Source organism: Accipiter gentilis, chromosome 5 (assembly GCF_929443795.1).
Source record: "Accipiter gentilis chromosome 5, bAccGen1.1, whole genome shotgun sequence".
NCBI classification, from domain to species: Eukaryota; Metazoa; Chordata; class Aves; order Accipitriformes; family Accipitridae; genus Astur; species Astur gentilis.
The window spans coordinates 47031542-47059093 of NC_064884.1; the positions used below are offsets into that span (position 1 = coordinate 47031542).

General features: G+C 36.7%; 1 protein-coding gene across 7 annotated transcripts; it reads right to left on the minus strand.

The window, feature by feature from the left end:
* Positions 1-503: 503 nt before the first annotated feature.
* BRCA1 (BRCA1 DNA repair associated) lies at positions 504-27548 on the minus strand. Of its 7 annotated transcripts, none has more exons than XM_049800296.1 (23): positions 27435-27544; positions 26127-26226; positions 23934-23987; positions 23527-23607; positions 22927-23015; positions 21853-21998; positions 21054-21159; positions 20065-20110; positions 19453-19595; positions 15588-18965; positions 14828-14913; positions 13109-13283; positions 10641-10776; positions 10272-10438; positions 9470-9795; positions 8719-8806; positions 7125-7202; positions 6594-6634; positions 5152-5235; positions 4675-4729; positions 3384-3457; positions 2790-2850; positions 504-1710 (listed from the first exon to the last, which is right to left on the minus strand). In XM_049800296.1, the coding sequence occupies exons 2-23, from the start codon at positions 26204-26206 to the stop codon at positions 1607-1609; spliced, it is 5598 nt and encodes a 1865-aa protein (XP_049656253.1). In that variant the 5' UTR covers positions 26207-26226; positions 27435-27544; the 3' UTR covers positions 504-1606. The 7 variants fall into 7 exon arrangements, with proteins under 7 accessions (XP_049656253.1, XP_049656252.1, XP_049656254.1 ...); XM_049800295.1 differs by having other exon boundaries at positions 21054-21162; XM_049800297.1 differs by lacking the exon at positions 26127-26226 and having other exon boundaries at positions 21054-21162; positions 27435-27548.
* Between the last annotated feature and the right edge of the window lie 4 nt (positions 27549-27552).

Genomic DNA, 27552 nt, shown 5'->3' on the forward strand with positions numbered 1-27552 from the left:
GCATTTGGTCGTTCCCCCTCAGCTATCTTTTGAAATGTAGATTATAAAAAAAAAAACCAAAACAAAACAAAACACACCACCCCCCACCCCCCCCAAACAACCAATATGGACTCTAGAGATAAAAGGAGCATCAGTCTGAAGGTGAGGATGTGCCGAGCAGCCTCAATAGTTATTAAATATTGTCACATAGAAGAAAACAGTAATGTACGTCAACTGAGCAAATCCTTCCAGCACTTACACTACCAGCAGCAATGCCTCATTAGACTACATTTGTCTCCACTTGGCAAATGCAAGACACTTGATAACACATTTACTTCTCAGGTTGATGGAAATTACAATTCTGATTCCAGCTCTGAAATTCTAATTTACAGTTTTGACCTCCTCCAGTAAGTCTCCACTCCCTTCCCTCATTCCAGGGGGCTGGACTTAGATATTTTTTCACATACACCTCAATGAAGAGACTGAGTGACCGATTCACTTAAGAGCTAAACAATTAAGCAAAATACTTGCCAAAATAATTTTATTTCCTTTGAGCATTCCAATATTTATAAACACACTTTCTATAACTTTCCAAGAAAAACCTAGCAGCATCTGAGCACTGACCAATTCTCTGAACTTAGCTACATTTTTTTTTAAACAATAACTTTATGAAAACAGGTTCTCTTTCTGCTCTGAAAGTACAAAATTATTTATGAAGTTGAATTGCTTGGCAACAGAAACAAGCAAAATATTTTCTTTCATAAAAAGAAATTTATTTTCTTTGCAGTCTCATTTTGCAGGTAGGGACTATTAGAAGCAGATTCTTATAGGGCTTATTGTAGGTCACTGGGACACTAAAGTGCATCTGTTTTTTTATATCTTCATAGGTGCCACATACACTTCTCAAAGAAGACTGACACAACATTGGTATAGGCTTGTGGTTTTAAGGATTGGTTTATGTTGAGAATCAAGTGTTGGCTTTTCAGGGATTGTACTTGTGGACAATTTTCTTGGTTAGGGCAAGCTGGCATTTTGATATACAACAGAACAACTGATTGTATAGTTTTCAACACAACTATAATCCATGGCCTAAGATTAACCAGGCTGATGCATTAGTCATCACAAAATAATACTCCATTGTATTGGTATACACCCTTATTCAGGGTATGTATTTATGCAAAATGAAAATATGGAGGTTGGTCAGGAGTGCAAGTACATTTTTGATTCAAGCCCTGAGCCCAATTTTACTCTTTTAAATGAATGTCTCCAAACTGTCAAGTATATAAACAGGAACTGGCTGCAATGGTAAATAATACATCACCATTTCTCTGAGGAGGCCACATTCTACACTAACTTTTAAAATTTGTTTTACATTAATTTAAAGGACTATTTTGAAATCAGAAATGTTAATCTTTAAAGAACAGTGGGTAATTCTGTCTTTATATGGTACTGTTGTTTAAGTAACTTTATTGTTAATAAAAATGTAGTTAGTTTACTCTGAACAAGAACACTACATGCACATAATCTCTGCATAAATGACTTAAAATTCTTGGTCCTTAAAATAGTTACTAAACCATAAGCATTGATGAGAATTTCTGAGCAATGGAAAAAGAACTGCAGATCACCCTTAGGACACAAGGTAAGCATCAAACTCCTGGCACTCATAGCAAGCAACACTGTCTAATACCCACTCTCGAGTCACCATGGTAACATTGCTCTGTTGCTGGATTGCTGTAAGACAAAGACACAAGCAATAAAATTGTTATCAATGAGTAAAAGCAACCTTAAGGTGATCTTACTGATGTCTCTGAGATTAAGCTATTTGCTTTATCTTTGACATTTTAAAGGCCTTGATAAAAACCAAGTCTAAAAACAGCAATGTGGCACTACTACTCCTTTTAACAATGCAGGTAATAATATGCTGCTCCAAAAAGAATAGCTGTTTGGCAAATGGTCAGGCAGGAAGTTTTGAACACCATAGAATAAACACTAAAAGCAAAGAGTGCAGTCCTTGTTATCTTTTAATTTAGGACCTTGGTGACAGAGCCTCAGTTCCTGTCTGCTCAGGCATACTGAGTATGTGACAAGCAATGAGTCTCATTAAGAGAGAAGCAACAGAAAATTACTGAAGTGCTGCCAGACTGTTCTTCACCATTTCAGAATCTTTTTCTTTATTTTCTCATTTTCCCAGTGCCGTGGAAACTGCTGTTGTTTTTACATCATCCTCCTGCTCCAATTTTTTGTTGAACTCGACTGTAGCCTAACTAGGTCCCATTCATCCCTTAACTCCCACTATCTCATTTAAAAGTACGTTAGTCTCGAACACTTGCACCAAAGTCTCGTGGTTTCTCTGGAGCATTTTGATTAAAAAAAAAAAAAGTAAAAAAACCTGCAAAGCTATATCAGTTTAATGCTTTGTATCTACATATTCTTTCCAGACCAAGAAAATCTTGTCCCATCTGAGGCTTTCTCCTAGATCTTACTAATCCTCCAAGGGCATGCTTTCCCACCTTTTAGAAACTATCTCCAATCAGAAAAGTTTCTGTAAAGCTGATGATATGCAGGACAACTAAGCCAAGAATAGTATTTGCATGCCAGACTACCTTTTAAGACTCTGTTGCTGATTTTTGAGACAATATACTTTGTCCATCCAGATTTTTCTTCCAAGACATACCTCCATTTCCAGATGCAGTAGGATTTTATTTCCATTCTTCTACAAACCTCCCTGATATTTAACTATTAAAAAGACTGAGGGGACAGAGACACTCAATGTGTACCATAAACCAGTCCATGACTGTGTGTCATTTTACCTCTATAATCAGTGTTTTCCATCCAAGCATCTGGCTGCACAACCACAACAGCAGTAGAATTCTAGGATTTCAAGATAAGAAAATAAAAATACTACTGTTATCTGTCTGTCACTAAATCACTCTCACGCCTACCTGCAGAGAGTGATAACTGGGCTAAATTTGCTTCAGTGCATCACTTCCGTGAGGACTTTAAGAAGTGGTAGTAGAGGGAGAAGGACATTAGCTCCTAAGATTTTTCTATGATCTCTCTCCAGGAATGCTGTGACTAAGTTAAGGCACTAAAGGCTTTTTTGCACTGGCAAGTGAGGCTCAGTGCTGATTTCAAGAGAGATTAGCTATCTGGCTTGCATAAAGTACTCTGATCAGTCTTCCACTACAAGTTAGCCTGTCTTCTAATACAGAGAGGCCAGAGCCTAGAACACAAGAACTGTTACCATGCAGTTTGGCATCAATACTGTGCAGACAGTTCTCTAACATACCTGTATGCATCGGTCTTTGACAAGCCCATGAAGGCCATATAATCTTTCAACATGCTGTGTATCACATAACTATAGACCATTCACTATGTTAAGTGTAACATTCATTAACACTTACTGTTGTGTGTGTGAACAGATGAAGTTGCTTCACGACAGAGGCACCACAAAGCTCCACCATCCATTCCAGATGTTCTGAAGAAATGAGATAAACAGTCTATTACTTCAATGTTTTATATCACATTGAAACTGATACTGTTCCCTGAGTCCTCATTTGTTTGTTCCAAGATATAAACTATCATAATTTGAAAGAAATGTAAGCCTTAGTAAAGAATAAGTCCTTTCACTTTCTAGCCTGCTGAGGAACATCAACTCACTCTCTTCCTTCACACTCTAGTCAGGACTAAACAAAACAAAAAACCTCTGAAAAAGCAAAACACCACACACCTAAAACTTAAAGTCACTAACAATTTATTTCCTCTTATAAGCATGTAAGACATGAAATTAAAATTAAATATCAGAAGCTAGAACTGTGATTATCTCTCATTAACAAAAGTAACCAAAGTATTTAATTTCCACCAATTTGTTAAATTGATAGTGAAGTAGGTAAGTAAGTCTAAGAGCCATAAGTAAGTGTAAGAGCAATAATTGATGATTCACTGCAGCAGGTGAAAGCACTGCATCCTCTGTAGTAATTAATGTAAATGTCAAGAGACATGAAGATATTTCACCCAGTCAAAAATAAAGTTATATCAGACAAATCAGAAAGTACCTGCTGTATAAGCCACAAAAATGGGAACAGAGGTACAAATATTTTAAGTAGAAAAATTGCAGCTTAAATTTTCAAAACATCTACTATACTTTAATCAATTTTAAACTAACAAAAAGAAGCTATCCTGCCCAGCTCGCTCTTTGTATATAAACTTCTGGCTTTGTTGTGTGTTTCACTTTTAACATCTGCTGCTAGAGAGAGATTACACTGAGGATGTGTCAATTGCTAGAAAAATGATACTTAGGAACTGTTTACTAAGACAGAAGAAAAAAATGCTCAAATACAAGTGTTCAACAGCATCTAAAGCAATTACCAGACAGCATATTAATGCTTTTCCTTCATTGCTAGAGAATCAGAGATAAACTAAATAAAAGGCCTGTTCGGAAATACAGCAAAAACGCCAGAGCAGTTCTCTGAGGATATCCAAATAGAACACTGCTTCCATTCTACCTAGAGATACAAATGGATAAAGTTCTTTACCTACACTATACCTCACGTAGGTATTTTGAAAGTTTCACAGTAAAAGAGGTACAAGAGTATCCAAGAAGAGGTCAAATGTAAAACTCTGGTGAACACACACAATCCCCCTCCAAATATTTTTTATGCTAAGAGTTCATTTAATTCCACTAAAATGACACACCTGTAGTCATATCAGTGAAAGGTCCATAGCAACAGATCTGAAAGCCTTTAAAGATCTGAAAAACAAGGAACATATTAACAGAGTATGTACAGTGTCTTTAAAGGACATTATTTAATATGCTAGTTTCATTGCACTTCTAAGACTGGTTATCAAGCTATCACTGTTTCACAAAGTATATCTGAAGCTCTTTGTAACCTACAAAAGAAAAGAATATCATAAAAAACCTGCAACCCTGTGCTATCCTATACCGATGTTATAAAAAGATAGCATTCACTCTAAGCATAGTGAGTCACTTGAGCATATCTGCTCCGCTGCTGACAGACCTCACCTTTCATGTATAAAAATGCTTAATTTGTAAAATTCTGTATATATAGAACAGCAGAGAAATTGGAAGAAGTTCCAGATGTTCAGCTAGCATAGCAACATATCTGAAACAGTCACAGCAGGACAGGATTTTCAGCCCTGATGTGCTCATACCTTTTCAGTCAGAGACTGCCTAGCCCTCTTAGGACCTTGGTGGTTTCTCCCATTGATTACATCTCCTCTAACTTCAAAGTTCTCCTGCAACAGAAAAATAACAAGCAATCAGAAGTTGGAGACTGAGAACACTTTCCTGGTCAGAGTTCTGCACCAGAACAGGAAGAAGTTGTCAGATTTCAAAACTGGAAACCTTAAAATTAAGCGTGTGCAGAAAATGAATTAAAAGACTTTTCAAGAAAAATTATGGAAAGCAGTAATGAAACCCCTGCAGCATCAGATAATTTTTAAAGAAACAAATTATAGTCAGACTGTATAGTAATCTAGGAAACTGTATAAAAGAAGGGGCACACTCCAAGTCTGTAATTAACTTATCAGTAAAGTCTCATTTGATAGAAATTAATTATCAGTACATAACCTCTAGATCTTCAACATTTGTTTTATTTCAAGGCATTCACTTAGTATATAGATTAGTAACAAATACAGTGCTGCATTTGATAATTTCAGGCCTACATCTGACTCAAACTCCCATTTCTCCAATACTTTATTGAAACCTCTTAAAAACTTCCATGCAGTCTAACCTGCTACAAGAGTATGAAGAACAGCTGCATATTTTCAGTTTACTTGAAAACAAATTTTGGTTTTCATTATAATTGGAGGATCTTCTCCTTGCTTAAAGCAATGTGAGAGTGTATGACAATGTTAAACAGCTGTCCCATATTCTAGCATTCCCAGTCAATTCTATAGCAACTTCCCCCTTTCAACCCAAGCATGGGAGAGCCTTTAATAGCCCCCAAAAGGCCCTAGGAAGGAGTAAGATTTTATCTTCACCCTTAGCTTGACAAAAGGGCATATGGATTTCATACCAGGAAGTGGGCATTTCTGCTCATTAGATACATGAAACCCATACTGTGTCACTAATGTGACATTCTCCAAAAATCTGTACTAGAGAATGAAACTCCAATTACTACCCAGGAATACAAAAATTCACCTAAATCAGGGTCATATCAAATAAGCCATTTCTACTAGGAAAGGTAGTAAATGCTGGCACAAGTTTACAGTAGTTGGCTATTCTAAAGTTTAAAAACAAAACAAAACTATGAATATAGCTATGTTCCAATGTTATTTCTGTAAGCAAACAACAGATCTTTTCCTCTATGCTGTAATCCATCAATATCAGTAGGAACACTTAGAAAAAAGTATGTCTATAACTTGTTCCAAAAAACAATAGGGACCCATTATGTCTTCAATAACAATGAATACATATAGCCTAGGTGTGGCTTTTGGTCCTAGCATTTGGTAAAACTAGAATCCCAGTTTTCAGTGCCATATTTCCATATATTAAATGCTTAGACGATATCTGAGGTTACTAATAGGTCTATAGACATAACAGCACTCCTTACACATTTAACATTTCACTCTTAAGATAAAAAAACCCCTACCTCATCCAGTATCCTTCCTTCTTTAAAGGACTGAATTACCCCTAAACAAAAAGATCAGAACAGGACAAGTCATTTTATCCAGCAAAATTGTTCTTCTGCTGCCAATAGTCTGACTTCATTGCTATATTAAATTGAAGGTATTTGTATTAAGGGAAACTGAATATGGTATGATGCCTGAAATAACTTAAAGAATTTTTTTAACCTTTTATAAATAATATTAATTTTGCACTAACTGATGCCATGCATCTCACAGATTTAAATTAAGAAAGAGAAAAGGCTTTTGTCAGGGTAGGGAACAATCCAATGTGGTTATTTGAAAGCAGGAGAAGTATTCAGAAGTGAAAGAAGCTTGATATTGCTGTTTGGAATTTTTAAATTTATTTTAAAGTATTTAGAAGAAACTCTGCAAAACATCAGATGCCAAGACATAAAGCGATAATTTTTTATTTTTTTTTCTTACTGAAACAAGTGAAGAGTACATTTGTGGTAGAAGGGCAGAAACCATTTAGCTCCAAACCAAGTTATACTTACACTGATAACTAACTACCCATTTTCTTCCTGCAATACCCAGAAAGTACTTCAGTGTCCGTTCACACACCAGCTCCTTATCTGCAGAGCAAACAAGAATAAGATCTCTTCCAGTCTTGCCACTAGTGAAAAAAACAGCTCAGGTTATCGGCAGCAAAAAACTTTTGCTTTTAGGTAACTGCAGCAGCAAAATATCAAGACCACCTATAGAAAGGTTCTGAAATTCTACCGTCGTGATTCTACTAAACTGAAGGAAATGAGCAGAAACTAATCACATGTACAGCTTCTGAATCCTTTTTTAGTTATTCAGTAAAGATAAGAGGCAAGAAAAAGCATGAATACTAGTCAAGATAGAGGACACTAGCAGTAGGATTCAGTGCCTAATGTTGGCATAAACTTTTAAATGACTAGCCATTTAAGATCATCTTCTACTCTACCAGAACAGGCATAACTTCAGAAGGCAGGTTGTCCTATCTGTATTTTGCATGAAGACAGAACAATCTACCTCTCCAAAAACATATGGCCATGGTGTCTATGATGCACTTCCTGAAGAAAAAGGCAAAAATTGAGACTGTAGATTTGGAGTAACAAGATTTTCTGGCTCCTTTTGTGTGTTGGTTTTCAAAAGCAAGAAAGGCTTACGTGATAGATTGTATCCAAACATGAGCCAGCTAGAAGTGCTTCCATGAAGCAAAATGCGAGCATAGTATATAGCATAACCACACCCAGGCTTGGCTCAAAATACTTTGCTTTTTAAGAAAATGTTGGTTAAAAAGCTAGGTGGTGGGTTCAGTAGAGAGCCTAAATATTACATATGCCTAGACACAGCAATATAATAATTTTACTGATTAATGTTGCACTTTTCTGAAGTCAATATAATGCCATCTGTTTCATAATACATTTATCAAATTTGAAACTGTAGTATTGTATTGAAGTTTCTATAAAGTTCCTTCAAGCTTTTAATAATGGGATTCCTGAGCTCTACCAAAGAGCAAAGCCTAATTTAAGTACCTTAATTAAGCACGCAAATAATAGTTATGATGAAATGGTAGGGCTGCTTTGTTCCTATGGAAGCATGCCTTCACTATCAACTGCCATCAGTTATACATACAGTTAAGTCCCACTTCCAGTTTTCTATTAAAGACAAGTTTCTTTCAAAAATTTAAAATGAAACAGCACTTAAAATCTCCGCAAGGAATTAGGAAACCCAAACAGCATCTTATTTCCAGAATGTCTGTATCCCATTTCTTTAGGGACCATCACGCTTTCTTTTTGGTTGGTTCTGAACTACTTCACGTTAATGTGCTGTAAGCTCATCAAAATTGTGACCAAACAGCTGGAGGAAAAAAAAATACATTAAGTAACATTAAATTCAAATCACACAACAAAACAAAACATACCCTCACTCTGATTCTGTGAAATAGAGTAAGATTCCCAAGTTTAAACTAAAAAATTATGATAGAGAAGAAAACAATTAATACCTTCTCCTCAAACTTACTAAAATTTATTGCTGAACTGTCTGCTTGTTGGTTAGCCTAGAGTTAAAATTCTATACAGTGTGTAAATATAGGATTTGTTCACATAGGTCCCCACAAACCTGTTTTCATTATGACATGGGTTGTTCCTTCAGTAATGTGATTAGATAACGTGCTCCGAGTTTTTCTCACAAACTTCTGGACCATCAACTGAAAAGTAGTTAAGAAAATTAACAGCTAGCAGATTAAAAAACCCCAACAACTCCAATTTATAGGAGTATAACATAAGATAGTTACTTCAAAGTAATGGTTTTATTTGTTTTGGCATGCAGAATATACATTTCCTTAGAAGTCAATAATTTTGGCACCATTCAACAGGCTAAAGTAAACAAGAGCTCTTGGTCAGTAGTTTATAAATCAAAAGCCATATCATCCTGGAAATGGATCATAGAAACAGGCTTATTAGCAATTCAGAATTGATTAATTACAGAAATCCTCACTATGGATCAGAATTTGGGTAAAGCAGCAGCATCTGAGAACATTAAGGGAACCAACCAAACAAACAGCCCCCACCCCTCCAAGCCCCAAGGCTTTCTAGAAATAAAGTCCTCTTGCTTTGGAATAATGTGTTTTTCCCCTAGACAGTAGGCAGTCATTTAAAAAGTTCAAACTTCACTAAGCTTTAGTGCTGTTTACAGGCAGCATTCTTTCTATCTTCAGGAGTGAAAAAGTTTGACTTGAGTTGCTTTATTACTAATCTGCCAATTCCTGTAAGATCGGTTTCCAGGACACTTAGATCTCTCTGTGTTGAGGACTATAGTGGTAATCAGAACAATTAACAAGTGATCTCTAAAACTTCTGATATATACTTACATGTTCACTTCGATTTAGACCTGAAGCCACAACAGACATGTCTTTCCTGTTAGTCACAACTGGACTTGTAGCATTTTCTTTCCCAGCTGCATTGTCCAGAACAGATGTAGGAAAACACACACTCCTCTTCAATTTCCATTCTCGAGCACAGCTTTTATTAGCGTTCTGAACTACAACAGAACTATTTGTGGCTTCTGCAGTTTGAGGGTTAAGACGACTTATTGAGGAGGAAGCATTATTTGGACTCCTGGTCACATTTCCAGAGAGATTTGGTAAGACAGAGGCACTGCTGAGCCTGGTCCCAGATTTCTGTTCATCTGTGTTTTCTGAAGGAAAAGAGAAATTACTCCTTGAAACAATTTAATCCTTCTTGTAGTCATGGTGGAAGACTGTTTCTCTACTTTTTAAGTTTAAATGCTGCAGTCACTTCCTCTCCTTATTTGGTTATTACTTTATCTTTGCCTCTATCATTACTTTTTCATGATCTATACCTGAGACACTAGAATACCTGTGAAAATTTTAGTAGCGTATCTGTCAGGAAGTACCAATTTATATGTAAGACAGGTAATAACTCCCATTACTGTCAAAATGTTGTCCAACTCCATCCTGATGGGCAGCTATATGTTGGGTTACCAAACAAAACCAACCAAACAAGAATTAACATCTTTTTAAATTGACCAGGAATATATAAATTAAAATAATTATTTACAAGAAAGTGTTGTATCTTGCTGGTATGTAAAAACATGAAAAAAGCAGGAAAAAAGCAGAAATCAAAATACATTGGATCCCTGTTAGATGTTACCTGCTTCAAGCTGACGCTGACTATGTTTTTGTACTGCTCCCTGCACAGGTTTTGTCTTTTCAGAAGGAGCTTTGTTCTTCAGAATACTGTCACACTGAAGGGCTTTCTCCAAATCTGGTCTCTTTAACAAACAGGATTTAGAAGATTGAAGCAACAACTCTGGAGACCTTGAGAGGGGGAAATTGGTTTTAATACCTTTCTTACTCTTCTAAGTATCAGAACCATGTAGCAGTAGCTAAGCTATCATAACGGCTCAAAAGCTGAGAGGTGTTTATTTCAATACTTTGGTTTTTTTTTTTTTTTTTTTTTTTTTTTAATACAAGATTAGAAATAGAAGTAAAAAAACCAAACAAACCAAACCAAATTTACCTTTCTTTTTCTAACTCCTTGATTCTACTGTTGAGAGAATCACTTGGCATAATATGGAAATCATTGGCTGAAAATCCCTTTGAACTGCTACATTTATGATTTTCAAAGAAGTTTCCTTCTGAGGTTGACTCTGCCCCTTCAATGAAGAAAAATAATTCTTAAACAAGCAAAATAAAAGCAACTGTACTTAATTGATTCTTCTGGTAAGAAGTCAAGCATACTCCAAAATCTCAATCCAGACACACTTTAGAGAGGCAAGTGTCCCAAAACAGAAATCTACACAAAATAGTAAGCCATCTGAAACATGGCTAACAACTACATTTTATTTCACATATTAAATCATCCACAAAACTAACACATCAGCTGTGTATTAGGTGGAAAAAGTAGGATGTAAAATGGGCTGAAGGCAAATTTACACTATTTAGTGCAATTTGTTTATGAATCCCTTCAACACATTACCGTATCTCTGTTCACAAGCAGTAGAGAGGCATTTATTTGATAGCTAGATGCTTGTAATTTTTAATCAAGCCATCAATAACTAATCAGTTGAAGTTTTTATGAGTCAGAAATCCATATTTTAGCATAACAATGTAAACATACATTGTATTAATGAAATTATTTTAAGTAATTTTCCCATCTGAAGGAAACTAATCATTGATTTGCTGACTTAATCTTCAAGCAGTCTATCTGTAGTTAGTCTTGCAAATTTGGCCTACTATACTTAGAAATGTCACATTTTAAAGCCTTCTCTATGAAATATTCTCAAACTGTAGTAAGGTTGAATGCCATGCAATTCAACCAGCTTTGTTAACTAAGCATGGATTGTAACCAGTCTCTTGGTATTAAGTATACTGTTAATGTTTTAATGGCTCAAGATGTCCAAAAGATGAGATAGAGGGAAGATTTCACTGTGTGAAAACACAGTGCAGCTGTTGAATGAGTAACACAAAATCAGAAGAGGATCACAGTGAGTTTCTTCAACAACAAATGGCCCTACTTTTCTGTCAGGAATCCAGGTATCAAAGCAGCAGCCACAGCAGTGAAAGATGCTGTTACATCAGATTTTTGAATCAACTGAACAAACCACTGTGTACCTTTCAAAGGCTCAACCTCTTCACTTTTCCTGTCTTACCTCTCTTTTCTCCACGAAGGAGCTTCCTGATACAGACTACACTCTTGACAACAAAAACTAACACACAAGCAGAAGACCTATTTGTATAGCTGCACCATATTGGCTGACAAATTTCACATTTTTTGTACTTTTTTTTAAGATAGAGGTTAATCTAAAGGTCCATACCTCACACTGTACAATGCCATCATTCAGGAGATTTAAAAGCAATCTACAGATCATTTTGTGATATTTGACTAACACCCACAGCAGTGATGAAAGCCTTTGAATTTAAACAGAAAAGACTCCACAGTGAAAACCATACACAGTAAAGGCATAATAAGACACTAGATAACTTTGAATTTCAGGATGTTAAGTTATTATAGCTGCCCTCAGAAAATAAAGATAACTGACTGAAGTAAGACGACAGAATTAGAAATAAATTTTTAGCAGCAAGTAGGATAATAAAGCACTGGTACAATTTATCTAAGAGTTCAGAAAGCATTACATCTTTGGATGTAATCAGCATTGGGTGCCTTTCTAGAACACTGAGAAGTTCAAGAATGAACATCAGGACTTACTGTAGGCTTTGTTCAAAGAATGCTCTATGCTCTGTTGCAGACAGGTTGTCAGAACAGTAATCTCAGCATCTGCCTTGCCTTAAAGAAAAACCTTAAATAAAGCCCTCTCACTATTACTTACATAGCTGGCAGCATCTCACTTTATCCTCAATATACAATAAGCCTTTGGCAATTACTAAAATATTATTCCCCATTTATTTATTGCCTTGTGCACTCTACAGCTAGGAACTCTACATTCACGCCCCACTCAGGGGATTTACACACCACTATATATATTCTCCTCTTCTTTGCTGATCACCACCCTGACCTATACTGTATTACTTTTGACAGCCAATACATACCCAACCTAATTTCTGTCTTGTTCCTTGATATGCTAAAGGACTATTTCTACCACAGCAATAGAGGCCAAGTCCTTTTGGGCATTCAGCCACTATCCCAGTCCCTTACTCATTCCAGTGAAAGAAAACAAGAGTACAACTAGAACTGACAGAACAGCAACATGGATTAGTACTGCCAAGCCACAAGGCCTACTCACACCATTTATACAATCACATCATGTAATCTCACACAGATATGTAACAGGAGTTTTTGAGACTAAGTGTAGTAGCTGAGTTATAAATAAAACATGTATATCTCACTGAACAGCTGAATTTAGGTAAAATTCTGCTAACATATCAATTTTAAATTAACACTATAATTTGTGGTAGAGGGAAAAAGGACTAGTAATAGTCACACAACTGTTCCTAAGAAAGCTGGGAAAGGTTTTCATTACTATTTACCTCTTTCTTGTCTCATTTGTTCCATTTTGAGTGTTCCTTCATTACTGGAACGTGGCAGTTCCCTATGGATAGGTAAAAACGCACAGTCCTGACTTCCATGCTGCTTTAGCACTGCTTCAAGTACAGCCATTTCTTGCTGAAGTTTTTTAAGGTTATTCTGCATAGCATTCTTCTGCTGCAAAGGATACACAGTTGTGCCAACATTAGCAAACTCAGTTTTAAACAGTAAGATTAATTTCTTTAACAAACGCTTGAAAATTAGAGAGCACAAAATTATTTTGAATCATTTTTTTACCATGTGTTCAAAAGGTGACTGTGGTGCTTTTACTGTTAACAAATGATGCACACACACTATGTTAAAAGCAAAAAAACCCAAAACAACCGCAGTCATTTTGCTATTCAAATTATTTCAGTTTAGATGGGTCACCAGAGTTTAATCAGTCAGGAAAAACAAACAAACAAACAAAACCCCCTAACTTCTGCACAGATTTCCTTAAAAGTAATTTTGTCCCAACCGCATTAGTTTGCATTAGCCACTTAATTTAAAATTTAACAATGAACATCAAGTATTGAGTCTCTGCACTTTCCACCATTACTGAAATCCCCAAAGACTTTTTAAAAGCAATAAAATATTTCAGCCTACTCTTCCTTACTTTCTCTCTCAAAAATTACAATACCCTCTATTAAAAACATGCCATATACACCTCCTTGTAAGAAGAGCTCAGGGCTTCAAAGGATCCTTTTAAAAACCAAAAACCTTCACCATACAGGATAAAGCAGTCTCCACAGCACTGAATACTACATTTGTAGCTCTAGCACTGGCACCATGTGGAACTTCCTTGTTACTGAATCAATTAAAAAAACCCAACGAAACAGAAAACCCCCACCACACAACCAAAAAACTCCCCACCAATCCATACTGCCACTATTCCATTCAACCCAGGTATATCCTAGAATCTCTATCAGTGAAGCTACATCAGTGTGCAATGTCCTGCCAGTTGACCACATTTTGGTCTTGATGTACATTAAAACCCAAAGGGCTGTTAATCCTGAAGAAAGAGATTTGGCATAAGACCTGCCTTGAAGTTAGAGGACACCCACCCCCCCCCCCCCAAACCAAAGCCCAAAACCCCCAACTGACCCCCCCCGCAAGCCAATCACCCAATACATAAAGTCAGGCCATTAAGCAGTAATCAGAAAATAGTAGAGAAAACGTACTGGGCTAGACATACCTTTCATTGGACACTGCCTGTTGGGTGTTGTATCTATAATATTCTAATACGGAATGATTGATTTCATCTTTCTGCTTAGAAGGCAAGTCTTCATGCTTCTAAATATCATAATGTAGCAATCCTAACCACCAATCATTATAAATTCCTATCAATAAAGCTTTTAAATACAGGAAGCTGAGGCTTCCAGCATTGGTCAAGTGTGGAGATTTGTTAACTAGCATCTTCCACAATTAAGCACTGTAATCAACATCACATAACAAGTTATGGCCATTAGAATGTGATGTTACCATGGAAGACAAAGCTGGACAAATAATGGCATAGAAGCAGTTCTACAATTCTTCATTAATTATGCTCTTAGAAGTAATCTAGTGACACAAAGAATTATGATTAAAGCAGTTTCCCACTACACTGACTTCACAGCTTTCATGTACTTGCTTATATCCTAGAATGCAGCTAATTTTAGAATTTAGTGCATAAACTCACTCACCTGTGTAGTAAGGATTTCACCCTGAGAGAATGGTCCACATGAATCTTCTACATTACTTGTTTCACTGTCATATCCAGATGCTTCACCTTGAAGGTGGAAGAAGATCTGAGTTAGTTAAAAAAAACAAACCAAACAAAACCAAAGATCATCCATAATCTCTTACCACACAGACCTTTCAGTCAACTGTTAACTATAATGATAAAGTGACAAGTTTTGAAAACACGTAAGTTAGAAGCGCAGATCTACTTTAAGTGAACATTTTGAAGAATACCCTGTCACACATATGCCAAAGTAAACAGGACTCAAAGTGTTTCAATAGTGATGAAAGAGTCCTAAATATTTATGAAAGCCATAAAAAGGTCAAAACAAGCACTACAGAATTCTACATCCAATTGCAACAAACATTTCATCTGGGGAAAGAGCTTAGGTAGGTTTTATGAAATTTTGCTGATAAAAGCAAGTATCACATTGTAGTAAGAACGCTAGCATTTCACTCAAAAATTAATTCCCATCAGACAGACTCAGTCTTGCCTCTAGTGCCCAGTCTATTCATTTTTGCTCTAAACAGAGAATACTGGAAGAACTTAATTTTCAGAAAATAAACCACGGAGGGTTTTTGTTTGATTGTTTAGAACTGATACACTGTTTTAAAAGACCAAACATCACCTAAATACAGAACAAAGTTCCCATGCAAACACCAAAAACCTAGATGCAATGACATTACAAACACAGCTGCAGAGATAAAAATCTTGGTTTGTACCTAGGTTTGCTCCCATGTTTGGGTCTTCTTGGCATTCATCTTTAAAATTAGTTTTGTTTATCTTCAGCCCTCCATTACAACTCTGAAAATCTTCTTTACTCTCATTCACATTGCTCACTTGTTTGGATGTATGAACTTGTATTAAAGGTTTCTTCAGCTCTTGTGCCCCATCAACTGATTCTTCAGACACGTTGGACTGGGAAGAAAATAAGTCGACTGAGCATTCCGACTCCTGGCTTGGTGAAACACACCTATTACTTAGGGCGGCTTCAGGCATTTTCTGCATATTATTGTCATCATGACTTCCACTGTGAGGCAATGTGATGGGACTTACTGAAGACTCTACCACAGATGTCACTTGCTTACTGATCTGCAAAGGTGTGCTTACTGATTTGCCAAATATTAATGTCTGAAAACATGGGAAATCTTCATCCTCACTAGATTCTTCATCTGAAGATTGCAGTTTCTGCGCTCTTCTTCGAGGTCTTTGAATACATTGAGATCTTGGCTTAGAACTAACATTTCTATCGTGTAGTTCTTTTACCAGCACATTGTCATTTCTTTTTACAAACACAGCCGATCTCTCTCTCCTATCAGTTTCAGAAAAGCTGCTGTTCTCTTCAATATCATCAAAGCACAGTAAGCCATCAGGGGTTTCAGACAAACCTGCAAAATCACTATTCCCTTTAAGAGGTTCTTCTAGAGCCTCTGTAACTAAACACTCAGGCATCACTGTGCTAGTGGTTTGGGTTGCTTGTTCTTCATTCCCCTTTACTTGTTTTCTTTCTCTTTTGCTACCTTTTTTCCCAATGACTTCACAGGTAAATTCAGCAGGGCTTTGCTGACAAGTTGCAGGACAAATCATTGACCTGGACTGAAGATGTAGTACTGGTCCTTTTCCATCAACAACTCTGGCCTTTCCTGCTTGATTGCTTTCTGAACTGAAACATATTTCATCAACTGTGTTTAAATTGGTTCTTCTGAAAATGTGCTCTTCTGTATTATCCTGATCACTTTGGCTTCTATTACTTTTGATTGGATTCTGTCTCAACTCATCTTCTATCCCTGTGTCACTTGACAGTGTCTTTTCATTTCCCTGCTCTCCTTTTTGCAATGTGTTTTTGTCTTCAGTCCTAGCAGTATCCATTCTTAATGGTGTCAGATTCCCTTGATTTGCAACCTGTGAGACATCATCGTTATATTCCCCTGTCTGCATACATTCAGTGTTGCTGACAAAGCAAGTCACAGGACTAACACAAGCAGATTCATAGGTCTTAAGCTTCTCTTTCTCACAAACCCTACTCAAGCTTTCAGCAGTTTTCTCTTCTTGCAAGTTGTCTGTTTTTAAATATTTTCTATGCTTATTTTCTACCTGATCAGCACATGATCTCTTTAAAGTTTCAGAAGCAGCATCTTCTACTGCACACACCTTCATCGAAGTAGGATAAAGGCTAAATGATACGCGTTTTGAATGCCTAAATATATTTCGCAGATACTGTGTGTCTAACTCGCTATCTTCAGCTTCCTTGGACAATTCTGAAACATTTTTAGCCATTGGCAATTTTTCAGTTCTAAAGTTCCCTGGAACATTTTGTTTATCATGTGCACTATCCCATGGAAACGTAGTACATGATTCAGTCATCTTTTCAGTCAGGTGGGAAGCAGTTTGCACAACAGCCATTGAAGGAGACTGCAGGAGGAAAGGGCTACCTACTATTTCACCTTCTTGAGAAACTGCATCAGGTGCAAAGGAACTACAGTTTGAATGCTGACATGAAGATGTAGGATTGAAGAGACTTTTTCCAGTTTCTGCAGTGTCAGATGAATTCTTTAGACTAATCTGTATTTCATTTGCTTCCAGATCACCACCCTTCAGATTAGCAAGTGGCTTGTAACTCAATGTATCCTGGGGCTCACACAAGTCTTGGCATTCCAAAGTGTGAACTAACACATTCCTTTGGACTCCAAAGGAAGACCCTTCATGGTCACTGTCATACTTTCTTGCTCCCTTAATTACTACTCCTTTTCCTGTTTCTTTTGTCATTTCTTCAGAAAGTAATTGAAGCCTCCTGCTGCGCCTGACTTGTCTTTGCTCAGAATCAACTCTCCTTGGTTCTTCACTGCTTGGATAGCTATCAATCTGTGGCTCAGCTGGACCAGGGGAAACAGAGTTTCTATCCACTAACTGTAGAGTACACATAGTTCTAGTAGAACGCCTGCACCTTTTTGCTGCAGAACTTCTTTTTCTAGTGCTTTTCTGATCACAATTATTCCGTTCTAGCTCCCCATCACTGTGCTTGCCAGTCACCTTTTCAATAGCTTTTTTCCATGTAGATCCTCCTCCTTCCTCAAGTTCTGTGAGTGTATTATCCTCTCTATTCTCAGAGAGGTGATTCTCATTAACAGCAGAACTTTCATCACATCTTTTCTTTTCAGTGTCTCCAAGGCACCAGTTAACACTTTGAGGGCACCCATTTGCCTCTTCTATATCTTTTTTCTTGATGAAATCCTCAGGTTGCAGGACTTGGACAGTCTTCCTTTTTCGTTTTAGTCCAACCTTGCTGGAATTACTCAAGCACTTCTCATCAGCAGCTGTATCTTTCTTATTTGTAGTAGGTAAAATGTCTCTCAAGCTAACAGGGGGATTTGACTTCCTCTCTCTCTTGTATGTTTTCCCAAATATTTTGTCTTTGATGCTATCTGCTGTTTGTTTTGACCATCTCTGGTTTCCTTCAACCACTGCAATTTCCATGGAATCTACCATAGGGTCAGTCTTTTCTGAAATACAGGAATCTTTATCTGATAAATATTTGTCTCCTTCACCTGAAATATCAGTTGCACCAGCAGAATCATCCTGTGAAGAACTGGAAGACAGAATGTCGTTGCTTTTTGAAAACCATTCATTGACTTTCTGAATGCTTCGCTTCAGTCTCTTCCTAGAGACTTGATTCAGGGTAGAACAGTGAAGTGTCCCTGGCTGAGGCAGTTTCTCCAGAGGAAGTTCTTTTTCATGGAAAGAATCATTCTCAGGTTCATACATTTCCACAGCTTCCACACTTTGTGCAACAATACCTATTCCCTTGCTTTTCTCCAACCTGCTCTCTGAGCTATCTTTTAAGTCAAACTCTTCGCTTTTACTATTGCACTGAGTTTGCTCTGCATCCATTTCTTCTGTGTTCTTAAAGAAAGATGTGTCCCCATTCCTTAAGGGACTGGCATTACCTATTCTGTCAGATTGCTCTGGGAGTAGATCTACAGCAAGAACACTTAAAGGAGAACTCTGGTATTCAGTTGTATTCACTTGGCCAGGTTTGGCATATTCAATGATGCTCCGAGTGCTTTTCTTGCTCAAGCCTTCTTTCGAGAAATCGCTTTCACCTGAAGATTTATAGGTATTATAAATTATTGAGCCCTATTTTACATGCACAAGAACAATGACAAGCTTCATGGCTACTTTGTTTTAAAAGAACTGTTCTTATTTCCCCCCCAAACAGAATATTACACTGCACAAATATCCCTCTAGAGAAAGATCAAATTACATATGACATACGTTCATCCAGCTTCTTGCATGAATTACCAGACAGTGCTCTCAACTTGTATTAAAAAGGATAATGTGACTTATGTAGAATAGAATAAGTTTTGCACGTTGATAAATTTACTTTTTTTCCCTTCTGTTCCTGTGCACAGAATAACTACATTTTAAATAGTCTACTGGTACAGTCTTGTATTATACTGTCACTAGCTGTAGGCATCAACAAAACTACAACATACAAGACAAGTATACATAGTTAATCATGTCAAATCAAATTGTTAACTTCTTGTCTTTCAAGCTTAATCGTTTTTGTCACCAAAATAACAAACACACCTATGACATTTGATAGAACTATTTCTTTAGCAGCCAGCTTGTCAGGCTGTGTATTGCAAGAATATTCGTTCCCCTTCTCAGCACTCTTAAGTTCTTCCGGCTTTTCTTGAGATGAAATCTGAAGTGCTTCTTTGTCCTCTAACCTGTTGGGAAGGGAAATCTGCTTTCATTACAGAGAAAACCACAATAGACATAATAGAAGATGATACTTAATTTTCCCTTTTTGCTCTCTGAAATAGTTTTTGGAGAAGTCAGGCTGCATGACTGGCACTCACAACTAGATCCCTTCAGCGTTTCACGCCATTCCTTTAAAAGATCCCCTCCCACATTCCTGAATTTAACATTTACTTTCTAAAGCATAGTAGATACTTTTCTCTTTAAGATCTAATGTCTGTGTAAGCAACAAAATGCTTAGAAAACGGCTTTAAAGCATATTATGTGACAAACTGATGGGAGTCAGCTACCCATTCTACCCTGATGCCCTCAAAATTGAAAATCACTTGTCAGCTTGAAGAATTCTATCAGTCCTATGCTAAGAAACTAAAACATAGGAATGAGAATACTGGACTATTGTCTTTAGAAAATATTAATTCCTTAATCACCTTTACTTACCCTGTATTGCTTGCCTGTTTAAAAAGCTCTTCGGATGAATCAGAGCCTAAAGACAAATGGTTGTTACTATGGTTGAAATGATTCAGAGAAAGATGACTTGCCAGATTCAGTGTTTATTATCACAGAAGCATGCATGCTTAGTTCTTTCTAGAGGTAGATGCTTTCAACTTTTATCAGATGAAATCAAGTTCAGTTGTGCAGTATTTTACCTAATTATAAGGATTTCTATATATAAATATCTACATAGCTCCAGCATAAAATTCTGTTTAAATAACAGAGAGCTACTAAGAGTTAATTAACTAAGACTTAGTTTCCAATTTCTAAATTTATACATGAAACAGCTGCTAGTATTTAGAATTTTGAACTGGAAGTCAGAGCAATATATTTGAATATCTGTCTCAGATCCTTTGATTGATCTTGGAAGAAGCAGTAAGGGGAAAAAAAAAAGGCAACAAACACTATCTGTTAAAAGAAGCAATTCCTTCCTTGAAGGAACAGGGAGAAAATAAACTACGCACAGCATCTATCTTGTTTCTTGCAGCAGTCAGCAGCAGATAATAAGGAAGTTCTGAAAAGCTAAGATAGACAGAAATGAAATATTCTTTTCTCAATTAGAATTCATTCTTATCTCTGGTTATTAGCTAGACCCTCAAGCACTGGTAACAAGGCTTAATATTCTTTAGAAAACAGTAGTTATCATTAGTTACAACAACTATAACTTTTTTTCACACCTGTAAGAATCTTCTCTTCCTTGGATCTTGTACACTGAACCTTAAATGTTTACTACAGCAGCGTTACTTCCTACAATATAATAAATTATGTAAAAACCCCTTTGATTTACCAACATGGAATTGTCCATCATTTGTCCCTTTGTTCTCATTTTGGGTGTTAAGGAGAAATTAGTGTTTATAAAGACTTTGAACTTCATCAACTATATTACTTTGCAAGCATTATACGTAAGCTCAACTAGCACGGGCAACAGATCTTACCAAACTCTATATAAATCCCTTTTTCAGAGTCACATTTCTGGGTTTTGTTTTGTAGGGGACACCTTTTGACCCTGGTATCTGCAAGCTGTGTATTCACATTAGCTTCCTGCTGACAGGAGATTAGAAAGGAATAGTTATTTATAACAGTAATCTATTTCAAAAAAATAAATAGTAATTATTTGAACTACAGCAGGGTGGGCTGATACATATGAACTAAGTATTTAAATTGGCAGCCTCTATACAAAAAAACAATACATGTAATTTATCATACTGATATCAGTAATGGAATGTGTTAATAGAAACAATTATCATGCATTTAACAGCTCAAATCTTTAACGGTTTGATCTTACTTAAAATTTCTATTCAGCATCAAGCAGATGAGACAAGAAACAACATACAATCTCATACACGCAGCAATCACCTTAAGTTTGGTAATGTCTTCAGAATTCTTAAAACAAATTTATGTTCTTACCACTATAAAAGTAAGAAGCCTACCAATAGTTAGACAGCCTCATTAAACAAGCAGTACAAAAAAGCTTTCGATCCTAGTTTCAGTAACAGAATATATTATACTAACATTATCTTTAAGTTCAGGTCATTTTACACAAACAACTTTTTAAAGTAGGTTAGGAAGACAAAAATATTTAGATGTCCTTGTCTGGAATAATATTCAAGTCAAACAGTGATCTGAAAGAAAACAAAAATCTCCTATTCCATTTGTTTATGTATACGCATGTATACACATTTCAAGTAAAACACTAAACTATCCACAAAAACAAATTGGGGGAAAAAACTATACCAAGGTGCAGTTTTCTTGTCCATTTTCTTTAGCACTTTTTTTCCTGTTTCTGAAGCCCTTACTTTGGATGACAGAACTTTCTTTACACAGGAACTCAGCAGCATTGGCTTCTGTGGATGTTTTAGGAAAGTGATGACTGTTTAAAACTGAAAAATGTCAACAGGAAATAAAAGCAAAAACATTTTCTTACACTGAGCACAACAACAGGTATTATATATTAATATAATAGCCTTGCATAGGCCCTATGCAACGGGCACATATCCAGCTAAAATACAATTATCGAAGAAAGAAATCCGATTGGATTATTAGTCTGATTGTTCTTTGAGTACTTTTCAAGTATTAGGTAAAATCTTGATCTTGCCAACTAATTTTCCCAACCAATTTTGCTTATATAGATAATCTAGCAAGAACAGGATCTAATACTAGTGATTTTAAAATGACTGAACAAGTTGAAAAGAATTTGAAAAGAAAGTCTAGTTTTTTATAGCACAATATATTAAGAAAAAAACCCAAATCAAAATGCACAAACCACCACCCACCCGCAACAACATCTTGTTTCCCAAAATATAAACAAGCATTTGCCTGACTTGCCAATACCCTTTACAAGACACTGAGTACTAGTAAGGATAAATTTGGATTCCAAAAGGATATACCTGAATGGGACAAGTTAACATACACTGTTACAGCACTTGCTAATTCAGGCTCTTAGACTAAGAAGTTAAAGCTGCAAGGTTGGGCATAATCAAGAGCAGGGCTTTGCCACACAGTTATAGATTAAATATTATTAGATTAAATATTATTTGGTACACATTCAGCTGTATTTCAGGAACTGAAAATAAGATTGGCTGGAGTCATCAAATGCACATTAAAAACCCTTAAGACTGTTCAAGAGGTTATTGTAGGAAAACCTTGGGAACTTAATGGAACTTACGCTTCTACATCCAAGAAAATTTTTTTTATAATTCTTCCCATATTGAGTACAGCACAGTAAATGAGATACCCTGCAAATAATTATGATACAAATGCCAAAATCTTATTTAAAAAACCCTGGGGGTATACATTCACAACACTTACACTTTACTCCAGTGTCAAGCTCAAATGCATGGATAGTTTCCAACAATCCCTCAATTAGTTGCTTAAATCTGGAATTTTCTTTCAGACTTCTGAAATAAGATCACCACATGAGTCGTTTTAAGACAAATTCATGGGTCAACTATTAATAATTCTCCTAGAATTTAGGCTGAACAAATAAAGGAGTAGAACTCCAAAGCAGAAGATGAGACAATGAGAAATTGTTGCCAAGGAATAACACCACAATTCCCCAAAACAACCATTACTACGGGAATTAAAACTACCACAAAGTGAAAATTTCAAATTTTTCCCTACATAGGTTTAGCACAGAGAAACTAGTGTAATGACTGAACAATAATACAGTCTGTACTTGATAGCACAAACATTTGCTGAGAATGGTATCTTCACCTGCAGTCACTTGAAAAAAATGAATATTGAGGTAAGGCACTAAAGAATTACTGCTTTAGAAACTGACAGTTTACTTAATAACCAACTTCTCCTGTTTATTTCTGTCTTCTGCTAAGACATTTTTAAGACAATAATTAGCTTTTCCTTAAGAGTTCAAACTTCTTATCCTCAAGTCCACTTGCAAAGATGCATTACCTCTTGGTAACTTCAGTCTTACACAGAGGACACTGTGTCACCCCTTTTTTCTTTTTGCTGAGAAGTTTGAACATGCAGAACCTAGGGAAAAAGAATAATTACAACGGTAACAAAAGGGAGGATTTTATTTTCTTTAAAATCAAGGCATGCACCACTTAGTAGAAATCCTTCATTATCAAGCTGAATGGCTGTATTCTTGTTCTGGTGTTACAATGAATTAATCAATCCCCTTTGACACATCTGTGAAACTGCATTTATTTCTTATTCAGAATTGATTCTCCCCCTAAAATAGCTACACATTAAGTTATCAAAACAGAGTATACATCATTAGCACTAAAGAAAACAATTATACATGGAGAATAAGAACAGATTGACTAAGCATTGCAATTACGAGTTTTCAAACCTACCTGCAGAATATGTGATCACATTTTGTTGAAACCGGCTCTTCTACAACATCCAAGCTACAAAAACAAAAATGAAGGAAAACAAGAACACAGAAGTTACATATAAAATGGGAACAACAAAATAAGATTTAGAAATAGTCACTTTTCTGAACTTAAAAAAAAATAATCTTGGTCAAGAAGAGGAGGACACATTTGACAATTTTTCATTTGAGAACCAGGTACAGTAACAAATACTGTCATTATGTGATATATACATATCTACTAACTCTTCACAATCTTTGTCTGCCTCTGGCAAAAAGACAGCATTTTTTGGAAATCCCAGTTCAGCAGAGCAGGAAACTTGGGTGTTAGAACACTAATGTCTTCTTTTTCAACACTGACCTCCTGTGACAAGAATAAAGGACAGTGTAGTTCTGTTGGGTTCAGGAGCCCACTGGACTCTTATTATGTTTGTATAAACCAAATGCACAGATGTGTCAACACAAATAAATACTTAAGTTATTTCTCACACCCCCCCCCTCCCCGGTTTTCTATTCGAAACCCATTCCTGTCTAGCAGTGTGAAAATTAACATTTAACTTGATACTAGGGCTTTCAGAAACCTCTAACCAATTCACTTGTTCAACTTACCATAAAAATAATCTACCTTGAACGCATACTAAAACCAAACGAACAAAAAATCATTTTAAAAAATACTGCTCTAATTTAGGCATACATTTTGTTACAAACCCAAGTTATGTAGGAAAGGTTTCATGAGTTTCATAGACTGTGTATGTATATAAGGAAGACTCCCCATGACCGTGTTCTGTCTAGAACCTAGTAGTATGTAAAAAAGTTTAAATAAGAATTCCAATTAAACAACATAACTTGGATGAAAACAGCCAAACCAAATATAATGCTATTACTGCAGAACAGCCTAACTTGTGCCTATAGCAAAATATACACCAAGAGCCAAAAGAAGCCTCAGCATTACTTTTGCGTGCGTTATTCATTCCCCAATATCATTCATTCATATTTTGGTATGTTTTAACATTTTGATTTGCCATAATACAAAAGTAAGATTATACCTTTATGCCTTAGTGTCACATATGGAAATAAAGTGAGACAGGCCCAACCTCACCATATTCACAGCCTTCTGCCCAGTTAATAATTACGAACAAAACTGCTAGGTGCATTAAAATCCTGGTTTTGAACTGCCATTCACAATGTGTCTTGCTATTTAACCTAAACAGTACGCACTTCCATGATCTTTAATGCACACATATGAAAAAAAGTAGACATTAAAAAAAAAAATCTCCATTCCATGTTGAAGTCAGCTTCCTCCCATCAATCAGCTGCACCAGACTGTGTAGAATTACTTTCTGAGATATTTCATTATTCCATCACATTCCACATGCAATAAAGAACAGCAGATGTAGGGAACAGTTTCTACTCTAGCTCTTTTAACACTGTTTGTTAAGCCAATGAATAACCAAGCTAACCATCCAACGGTGATACCTCAGTAGAAAGCATGCTGCCTCTTCAGAAAAGTTTGGATGCAAGTTTTCTGCGTAGTGATACAGACATTCTATGCTTTCTGCTCTGTGCCTTTGTAATAGATGTTATTACCAACGCAGAAATTATTTTGGTTTTCCAATGGCAGTAAAGTAAAATCTTTCCAAATGGATTTGAAATTTAAGGATTTAAAAATATTTGCCACCATAGACAAAATAAACTTCAGCAGTTTGGTTCAATGGAAACAAAAGTCTTTCAAAGACTCATCAGACATTCTAGGTATGTAGGCTTTAACTAGAATCTATGCTATTTCAGCATTTGTTTGTATTAAAGAACTACAGACCTCAGTTACTTTTTAGAGACAGAGAACAAAGATCCAAGCTGCTTTACAAACAATACTCTAATCCAGTCAGCTACATTTTTTTTCCTAACTGGATAGAGGACTGACCCATTTAGGTTATAATAGAAAAGCAAAATTTACTAGAACATAAGAGCAAAATATAGGTTCTGTCTTGCACTTCCTCACTTGAGCCTTACAAAACATCAGTACACTTAGCCTTAAAACAGAATTCTTTTTGCTTTCTGATAACCCATAGAACTGACAAAGCATTTGAAAAAAAAAAAAAAAAGAAAAAAGAGAGAGAAAACCAAAAAGACTCATTAACTATACTAATACGGAGTTCACATTATTCTCCTGGCATACCATATTGGGCACTCCAAGTTCTTCTGCATAGCTGAAAGCACATTTTGTACATCTCCAATAGCAATCACTGAGAAGGCCATCCTTCATATCCAAAAATACTCTACAGAAAAAAAAAAAAAGTAATCAGCTTTGTTTCTGATCTGTTGCATCTCACAACCATGTTTTCTCCTGTATGGCTTTTCTGGAGCATGCTGAACATCGAATACTTAGCTGCTATTTCTTGAGTGAGGGTTTACAGCATTGGAGTTCTTACTCTGAATGTTTACAGTTAAAATCTGTCAAGTCTCTCGTAGTCAAAGAGAGAAACTGAAAGGGTTTACAGAGGTAACATTCAGTAGAAACTCAGCAAGGGCACACATAAGCGTAACAGCAAAAAAAGGAGCTTCCTAGGTGGAAAAGCATGTAAAGGAGACAGCAGACCTGCTTACACAAAGGACCCTGGGAACTGCCTACACCAACTGGCACAGGCAAGACCCTACTCTTGTCCCACAAACGGGGTTCGTTTACCTCGTGTGCAAGCCAATAACACACAAAGTGGAGGTATTTTCAAATTAACTTAATTGATGCCCATGAATAGGTGCCTGTCTCAAGACAGCACACCCTTGTCTCAAAAATTCTCACATTTATACACTTAACTAATACATATTCATTGTTATTTTCTTCAATGATTGGTTCTTTCTTCTTCACCCCTCATGTAAATTAGTGAGCAGACTTTTTCCTTCATTGTCTTCTTTTGCGTAGGTGGTCAATGAGTCGGTGGTCGTGATCTCCCCCTGTAGGGATTACCTTCTACCTACTTCTTCCCTAATCTTGGCAGTTCCAAGTGGTTCTTCAAGGTTTATTGACCAGACCACAATCCATTACCTCCTGTGACATAAACATAAAGCTCCATCATCTAGTAGTTAGTTCCTAAACTCCTAATCACATCTAGTTATTGTTTCCCTATTTTAAATATTAACTGATGGGGGCTGTACACAGGACTTTAGCAGCTCCCTAGTTATTTCAATCACATTATACATATTAATTGATAACACCGCGGCAAGTACCGCAAATCCTGAAAGCAAGGAGAAACCGCTTGACCTTTACACGGCGGCAGCTCGGGAGCACGGACAGGCCCTGCAGCAAGGCCTATCAGCAGGCCGAAGCGAAACGGCCCAGCACCCAGCTCACTGCGCTCCAGCTGCCCGGCCCCCACCATCCCGCCGCTGCAGGAAGAGCCAGTCGCCGCTGCTGCGGCCCACCGGGACGCTGCCGAAGTAAAGACAAAAGTAAAGGCAAATCGCGGCCGCCCGGCCCAGAGACACTCACCCGCCCTCAGGAGCCGCCCGGCCGCATCGCATTTCGCGCCCTTTCCACCACGCCAGGACACAGCGCACCTGAGCAGCCAATGCAACACCTCGGCCACAGCACGTGGGCCGAGACGCGT